This window comes from Sceloporus undulatus, chromosome 1 (genome assembly GCF_019175285.1).
Source record: "Sceloporus undulatus isolate JIND9_A2432 ecotype Alabama chromosome 1, SceUnd_v1.1, whole genome shotgun sequence".
Classification (NCBI taxonomy): domain Eukaryota; kingdom Metazoa; phylum Chordata; class Lepidosauria; order Squamata; family Phrynosomatidae; genus Sceloporus; species Sceloporus undulatus.
Window position 1 is genome coordinate 82942257 of NC_056522.1, and position 9283 is coordinate 82951539.

Consider the following 9283-nt stretch of genomic DNA (forward strand, 5'->3'; position numbering starts at 1 on the left):
GCTTGGACCTAGTATCTGGTGTGGCCTGTTGTGTCGGTGGCAAGAACTAGATCTCAGCAGTCCTAAACCCATGACCTATTTCTTACAAAAGGTTGCTTATAATAAGAATATTTGGATGCACTTATTGAATTATATTTTAATCCAGCTTTCCAGGCAGAAAATCTCTCCTAAATCAGCTCACAACAATTAAAATGTAATACTTATTTATGTAGATTGCTTTATACTACTGTTCTCAATGCACATCTGTACACTGCTTGTCAAATACATAAATGATAAGATAAAAACCCTACCAGGGGCTGTATAAAATACAAGGTATGTGGAAATGGTGAGCAAAGACATAGGAGTGAGATCACATAGACCATGCCAAAAACTTTTTTAAAAGAAGTGAGTTATTTCTAACCACTTGAAGGCAGGCTGATCTTTCTTTAATTCGTGCTAACCAACAGATATTTGCACATTGCACTGGGTAGTCCATGCCAATGTGTAATGCAGAATGAGAATCCAATTTTTTTATTTAAATCTAATAATACTAAGCTTTTGTACTGAATATGTTGTATCCATTGAATTGGTGGATTTTACACAAGTATTATTTTACCAATACTTTTCAAACACTATCATCAAGAGAAAGTGATGGCTTCCATGTCAATGGAATGGTGATTCCACTCAAGGGCTTATTCCAGACTTTACAAGAGCATTCTTGGTGCTGAACTCTATCCCCAGAATAGGCTCAGCACTTTGGACATCTCTTTTAAATGTAGGTTGAAGTGTGTAGTGGATTCACTGCCCATTGACACTGAAGCCGCCAGCTGCTGCTGACTATAATGAGTAATGAGAATAAATCACTTACGAAAAACAACTTCTCAAGCTCTACTGGCTGGGTTTCAAACCCTTATTCCTAGTGGTTTGTTTGTACTTTCTCAAGTCCTACCAGCTAAGCAGTTATGTGGGTGTTGGGATGTGCACCTTCTCTTACTCTCCCTTTATGTGTGTTGTGATCCAAAACAGTGGTTGTTGGGAACATAAGAGGGTTGAACCACTGATGGCAGGATGCTTGATGATTGGTAGTATGAGGAGGTTGCTTGCCATTCCACTAGGGACAATGGAGTGAGGTGCTCTGGCATTGTTTTATGTGTTGTGTGCATGGCAGTGGAGAGGTCTGTCTTTGTCACTGTGAGTTTGTTGGCTCCTCCTGTGTATGGCTGAATATAGACAATGCCACCAGCAAAGTTCCTGATTAGTGAACTGCAGCAATATTTCCAGGGACGTTCTTGACATGTCTTTCATTAGTGAAATCATTAATTGCATTTAGTGTGTTTACACTTTTCCAAATGTTTTGACTGTCTTCTTTCTCTCTCTTCCTAGGCTGAAAACAACAGATATGGTGGTTCTTCTGCTGATGTTGTATCCCCAGTCCTGGTGTAATTTGTTGTTGCTAACTCCCCTCAAGTCAACCTTGATTCATGATGACCCTGTGGATGAGAAATCTCCAAGCTCCCCTGTCCTGTTCAGGCTCGTGACCTCACTGACTGAGTCTATCCATCTACTGTGTAGTCTTCTTCTCTTTCTACTACCTTCTACCTTTTCTAGCATTATTGTTTTTTCTAATGAGTCATGCCTTCTCATGATGTAACCAAAGTACAACAGTGTCAATTTACTTATCTTGGTTTTCAGGGAGAAATCAGGCTTAATCTGTTCTAGAACTCATTTGTTTGTCTTCTTGGCTGTCCACAGTATCCTTACTGTATCCTCACAGTATCCTGGTATAATATGAATATATAATTGTTTGATGCATTACCTGAGTAGTAGTAGAATCTCTGAGGCAGCATAGCCAATGGTCAATTTGACTAGGAGATTCTAGAAGTTCTAGGTAAATAAATCCAAGCTTCATACCGTATGGACTAAAACTCCCATTAGTCTCCATCATTGTCTATGCTATCTAGGGCTTATGAGCTCTGGAGGGCTAAAAGTGACCCACCCTGTTCTGATCTAGAAGATGAATGTGACTCATTGTGTGAGTGGAAGATGCAACCTGATTGCAGAAGACAGAATCTGATGGCCACCTCAGATGATGTGAGTTTTTCTTGTGACTCACTGTGAGTCACATCTCTCTGTCACATCCCATCCAGAATAAGCTTCTGTTTATCCTTTCCTGTAGATTAAGTGTAAATGGGAAGGAACTAATTTGGTTAGACTCTATTTGTATTTAATGTATTTCTGATCTTATTGAATTCATTTGGGATAAACTGATTTGAGTAGGCAATTAGGATTCCTTTTCACAAGGCCTGCACACTCTGAGCAGGCCTAAATGCACTCTAAAGACACCAGATCCTCTTTGATCTTGGAAGCTAAGAAGGTCAGCCCTGGTTAATATTTGGAAGGGAGACCACCAACAAATACTAGTGATTATATTTCAGCAGAGGAAACTGACCACCTCTGCATATTCTTTGCCTTAAAAAACTATGAAATTCACCATAAGCCAACAGGTAACTCAAAGGTGTGTGGGTGTGTGCATGTGCGTATGTGTGTGCGTGTGCGTGTGCACACACACAGACTGAACACAATGTTTCTCCTTTGCAAATGTGGTTTTATACTGTAGTCAAAAAGAGACAGTAGGGGTCAGGATTGGGATTTTCTAATGAACTGCTATAGTTCTCCAAAACCCATAGCAATCACACAAAAACCAGCTGAGTCTCATCCAAAGATGTTGATTATACTTATATAAGAATAATACTTACATAAGAAATATTTTTGATACACATCTGCCAACATTTGAAGCCAACTCAGAATACTGTGGTTAAGTATGTAAGCTGTCAAAACATACCAAATAATAAAATCAGATTCAGTTAAATACTGGTATGTGCCTGAAACAAGCCTGATGAGAATAAGAGAAATGTAGTGAATCATACAGAGAAATAGTAGGCAGTCTTCTCCATGAAAAGCTGTTTGGGGTTTATAGAGACATTTTAAAATTTAGTTATTATCTCATCTTTCCTTCAATGATCTCAAGGTTGTCTGGTTCTTTCACTACTCCAGTGTTATTACTGCAATAACCCAGACGGGAGGGTCAATCTGAGAGAAAATGTCTGGTGCAAAGGAGCTTCATTGTTGAAGGTAAATGTGAAACCAGGTCTTCTTGGGCCCAGAGCTTTTACCACTATCTTACTTACAATACCAGAGCACATTTCTCATGATGGACTAGTGTAAAGTCATACCCCTGGTGTTATCAGATTCAGAGCTGGAAAATAGCATCAATACTTTGCTCTATCAGCTGCTGAGATAATATTTATTTAGGAGCTGGCATATACACTTAAATTCAAGTAAATTTAATAAACAAAGAATAAACAAGCAGCTGCTTGCCCTCTCCTTTCCAACCTACTGTAATCTGTGGCGGTTAGTGGCTACTGTTGGCAGTTTGGTGACCCTGCTCTGAGTTGTAGTCCTAACTTTAAATGCTCTTTCCAAGCTGCTGGTTCTTATCCCCCAAATAGGTCCAACAACTTGGGTTTAGAGCTTGGACTAAAAACCAGAATGGATTCACCATTCCACTGACATGAAAGCCATTAACTGCAAGTGGCCATAATTCAGTAGGTTTCTATACCGCACCACGTTTACCCTTTTAACAGAAGAAACCATGATGATCTTGCATTTTTTTTAAAAAAAAGATTTAATATTCTTTGCTTTTGCATTTGGGAACCCTGCCTGGCACACAGTTCTGGCATTATTGGTATGAAAGTGGCCTTTCTGTTTATTAAGGTAACTATTTGCATTAAATACTAGCTTAGCTTTTGTAAATAATGAGTATTTCAATCCAGACAAAGATGTAGGGAGCTTACAGTGACTTAATGTGCATTCCATAGTACCATTTAACTGCCCCTCCCTTGCCCCTAAAAGAAGATTTTCACCTTTAACTAGCTTCAGCCTAGAGTGTAAGAGGTGCCATAGGTATACAGACCTTCTTTACAGAAGCATTTTTGGTGAATGAGGACAGCAAGAAGTTAGCAAACAATTCCTAGAATCTAGTAGATGCAACTTAAAGACGAAGGGGTGGGTGGCTGGGTAGTGTTCTACCCAACTTGGCAATAATTCAGTTATGTTATTCTACATGTTGGCAATACAATATGTCAACAAAAAAGGAGGCCTGAGGTATTTGAAGGGTATGCCAGGTTTCGGTTTTAGATTTAGAGAAAGCAATGATTGACATACTGTACTTTTGTTGATTAAGAGGCCAGAGAGTATTTTTTACACTTAGATGTTACTCTTCACATTTTAAAGGAAACATGCCTAAACAAGTATCTATGGTATCATTACCTTAGGCAACATGTGGCCTTCCAGATGTTGCTGGACTGCAGCTCCTATCATTTCTAGCCAAAATAGCTAGATCCAACACAACATTTAATTTAATAGTGTCTGAGGCTACAGTCCTTTATACACTTACGTGCACTTAAATCCCATTCACCCATAGTGAGACTTACTTCTGAGTAAACATACATGCACTGCACATCTGCACCACAGAAGGACTCAGTTGCAAAGCTGTATAAGAAGCTTCTCCATGTTTACCTTGGATTCCTGAACACATTTATCTGGGATTAAGACACACTGTGAAGCTTGTTTTTGAATAAACATGCATAAGATTTCTATTAAAACCCTGGTTGTTGTTGTTGTGTACCTCAATTCATTTTTTTACCTACGGCGACCCTAAGGCAACCTTGTCATGGATTTTCTGGCAAGATTTTGTCAGAGGAGATTTGCCATTGCCTTTCCCTGAGGCTGAGACTTGCTCAAGGTCATCCAGTGAGTTTTGTGGCTGCAATATGCCATGTTGTAGTTTATTCCTCCCAACCTCTTGCAGGTATTAATCCTTTTGCAGGGTAAATGGGTTGGTAGTTATACTTGATTTTGTTGTCATTTCTCCATTTTTGCCTGTGAAGTTCCTGATCCTGTAAGCCTCAGCAACCACTTCAAAAATAATCACATTCTGAACAACTTGAGTAGTCCTTTAGAGTGGCCCTTTATGCCTACGCTCATGTCTGGGGGACATTTACTTCAGTCAGCAAGGACTAGCCTGGCAACTGTTAGCCAAAGGACTTCTTCAGCCACCCCTAATTTGTGGAATGATCTGACAGATGAGATTTGACAGTTGGATACACTGCCTGAGTTTTTAAAAAAAAAACATTGAAGAGCCATCTCTTCCAGCAGGCCTATAAAGATGGTTTTTAAACTATACATTTTAAAATTATGAATTGATTGTTTTAAATACATATGCTTTAAAAACTTATATTGTCTTTAAACCAATTGTGTTATGTTTTTAACTGAGTTGTTTGTCTGTTTGTTGCTATATTTTAACATTCAGTTCCCACTTCAATGCATAGGGAAAGGTGGATAAGAAATTATGATGATGTGTCTTTATGTGTCTTCAAATTGCCTGATGACTTATAGCAACACAATGAATTCCATAGGATTTACTTGGGCAAGGAATACTCAAAGGTGGCTTACCATTGCCTTCCTCTGAAATATAGCCTACAGCAGCTGGTTGATTTATTTAGACAGACAAGGATGGATAAATAATGGATATGGTTTAAGTAGGATGGCAATATATCTTAGCACAGACAGTCAGGAAGACTATGACCTAGTGACTGATGTGCCTGTTCAGTGTTTCCAGAGTGAAGAGTGAATCCCACTGTGGGAGAACGGTGGGATATAAATCCTGGAAAGAAAGAAATAGGTGACCTTCATGGATTCGGACAGCCCTTAAAATAGAGGATGAGCCACTGTAAAGCAGGCCACATGGCCACCTTACAATGATTCCAAGATGAGCAGCAGACTGAATAGGGGGTGAATAGTTTGACAGTTGTTTTATCATCACTGAGTTGATAGTTTTTGAATAAATGTAAGACCTTCAGCTGATCAGCTTAATGTTTCTGTGTGTGTGTTTGAGTGAGAGATGTTGATTACATTTCCAAAAGGTTGTAATTATTTACAAAATCACACCTTCCAATTCACTAGATTTGGTTGAGACAATCCCAGTTGATTCTCTGTTAATCCACTTTTTCAGCTGCTTTAAAAAATGTTGTTTCTCTTTCATTCTCATACTTTCATTCTTTTTCTTCAGCTTACATCAATTCCTGCAAACTGTTAGTAACGATAAATAGAAGCAGTACATAGAGAGAGCTTGCATCTGAGGAAGTAGACTGAAGTCTACAGAAGCTCATGCTGCCAAGTTCTTTCTTTCAGTTAGTCTCAAAGGTGCTACAAAATCTCTCTATGTAAAAGTAAAGATTTCCCCTTGACATGAATGCCTAGTCATAACCATCTTCGTTACTATGCCAAAGAGCCAGCATTGTCCCACGATGATTCCGGTGGTCATGTGGCCAGCATGACTGCACAGAATGCTGTTACCTTCCCACCAAAGTGGTTTCTATTTATCTACTTGCACTTGCATCATTTCGAACTGCTAGGATGACAGAAGCTGGGACTAGTGATGGGAATATTTGGGCCTCAAACTGCTAACCTTCTGACCTTCCAATCATCAGAATTGGCGTCTTAACCATCAAGCCACTGCATATTTCCTTTAGGGAAAGTGGTGATATTGCCAGCTCTCTCCTTTCAAACACATTTATTAACATTACAACGCATTGTTCATGCATGATGAATGTCTCACTCGTTGTTGATTTAATTATGATGCTTTAATTACAAGTATGTGTGTGGTCTTCTAATACCTAAACCACTTTCCCCCATTGAAATGATACTGCTTTGTTCCTGACTTGTTTGACCTTCCAAGTTTTTTTAAAAACAATTTCCACCCAATTTTGCTTCAGCTATTGGTCATTGCAGGCAGCAGGACATCTAGCTCTCATGATGAGGATGCAGCAGACAGAATTTATGGACACTGGGTAAGGAGAGCATGCTAAAAGTCCACCTACTATGTGTGGATCCACACTGAACTAAGTCTGGTGACGCAGAAATCAGTGTCAAATGAGTTTAATTAAAGCCAGCAAATAGATCAAAGCAGTTAAACAGACGCCATGTCTAATAAATAGAAGAAAATGCAATACACAAAAAGGAAGAAAACCCTCAAGCAAACAAGTCAGCACCTGCCTGAAGAGGGACAAAGGAATCTGATACAATAAAGTATGGCAAATCTTTACATCAGAATCAGAATTCTGTGGATGCTATGGATGAAAGGAATTTCCTGGAACTAAATTAATTGGGTGAACCTGGACACTGTGCGGTTTCTTATACTCCAAGAACTGGCTTGCTGTAGAGACTCCACTGAGAAAATAATGCTATCAGTTGATCACTCTTATGGGTATGGATCACACCTTATAGGTACAGAATATACTCTTTATGCAAAATAATCTTCTCTAAGTTTTGAACTACTCTAGCACTTAACGTTGGGACTTTAGAATCCTGCTTAAGGACTCTCAATGTTTATCATTTCAAGTCTATGGAATATGTGTTCCATCCATCTGCCTCATTGTGGTGCAGGTTTTGCCACTGACATATAGTTTGGAGGGGAAAGGGTGTTCTATCTGGGCTTAACTGTTCATTGGACGAATTGCTAAGATGCTCCAGAAGACAGTCTTTTGGCAGATACTGGTGTAGTTGGGAACTGCTTCTTTCCTTCTGTTCAAAGTCCACATTTCCAGTTTATTAATATAATACAGTACAATAGAAAATATAATATGTGTGTGCGTGTGCACATGTGCATGCATTTACATTTCTACTTTGGAATAAGATTTGCAAAGTAGAGTGAGATGTCTGCAGAAATATACAGCAACTTAATCTCCTTGTCTCTCACGGTGCATCCTAGCCCTAAATGGATACAACCAGCTGGATTTTACAACATGCTTCTCTCCTACTTCTCACTCTGCTGGCTCTCCTTCTCCCCAGGAGGCATTCTGAGCAGGACTCAGAAGCAGGGGTGTAAACCCCTGAGTCCTGCCCAGAAAGGAGGACCTTTGGGGATTCCTCCTGGAGGCTGAAATGTAGGACGCGGCTTGGAAAAGGAAGGCCTCAAGTCAGGCTGTTGACACTCCAAACTTGTTCCTTTGAACTTCAGCTCCCAGAATCCCCAGCCAGCATGGCGAGCAACAGTCAGGGACTCTGGAAGCCCAAGTCCAAAAGCTCTGGCTGAGCCCTGCTCCAGATGGAGGGCATTGGGGTGGGATGTGCTCAAACAACTGCCAGGAGGACTGGCCCATGGAGAAACCATTCTTGCCCAGAGGGAAACATTACTTGCCCAATGTTTCCCTATGGGCAAATATTCCCCTATGCTCCCCTATGGGCCACTATCCCCCCATGCTTCTTCCCTATGGACTCCAGAGGCCAGGGCCAGGGGAGGCGGGGCTGGAGGCTGGGCGGAGGCGGGCCCTGGGCGGCTGCTGCTGCTGCTGCTTCTGGGCCAGGAGGAGGAGGAGGAGGGCCGAGAGACTAGGAGCCCAGTGGAGGCAGAGAGAGAGAGGGCAGCGGGAGGCCGGCGGGGAAGGAGCCCGCCATGGAGCCTGTGACCAAGTGGAGCCCCAAGCAAGTGGTGGACTGGACCAAGGGTAAGGCACTGCCTGGCCGCCCTGCCAGCCTCGCCTCCCCAAACTTCCCTGACTCTCTCTCTCTTTCTTTCTGTGCGCAAAAGGATCCTGGCGCTGCCCAGAGGCTCCAGACCTTGCTCCTCCGAAGGGCGGCTGCGGATGGAAGGAGTCCTGGCTCCTTGGCGGAACTCAGGTCCCAAACCTCAAGTGGAGGGACTCAAGTTTGGGATCTCTGCTCTGTTGGTGTTCACCGCCTGGAGCCACGGGGAGGGGAGCTGGGGTGACAAACAACAACAGTTTCTTACCCACCTCCCCCTATGGCTCCAGGTGGGGAACCTCATCATCATCATCATCACCACCACCATTATTATTATTCTTATTATTCTTATTAACCTTGGAGACTAACTGCTTCTGAGTCCTGCCCAGTAGCCTGAGCTTTCCTAGACTTGAGTCTACCATAAAATGTTTATTATTATTATAATTATTATTATTGAATCCAACTTTTATTTTAAACCAGGCTGGGAGGAAGATCCCTGGATCCCTGGGTGGGTAAGAAATACATTTAATAATAATAATAATAATAATAATACCATTATCATTTCTTACCCGTTTCTCCTCATGGATCCAGGCAGGGAACATGATGATAGTGATGATGATGGTGGTGATGATGATGATGATGATGTAGCCCCTTGGAGACTAACTGAAAGAAAGAAACTGGTAGCCTGAGCTTTCCTAGACTTGAGTCTACCATAACATGC

At 41.3% G+C, this 9283-nt stretch overlaps 1 protein-coding gene across 2 annotated transcripts in view; it reads left to right on the plus strand.

The window, feature by feature from the left end:
- Positions 1 to 8416: 8416 nt before the first annotated feature.
- The window catches only part of CNKSR3 (CNKSR family member 3), an 88389-nt gene continuing 87522 nt past the window's right edge, over positions 8417 to 9283 (plus strand). For both annotated transcript variants that reach the window (XM_042456645.1, XM_042456652.1), the window contains exon 1: positions 8417 to 8546. In XM_042456645.1, the coding sequence (XP_042312579.1) occupies positions 8495 to 8546 (52 nt within the window). In that variant the 5' untranslated portion in view covers positions 8417 to 8494. The remainder of the gene's footprint in view (positions 8547 to 9283) is intronic.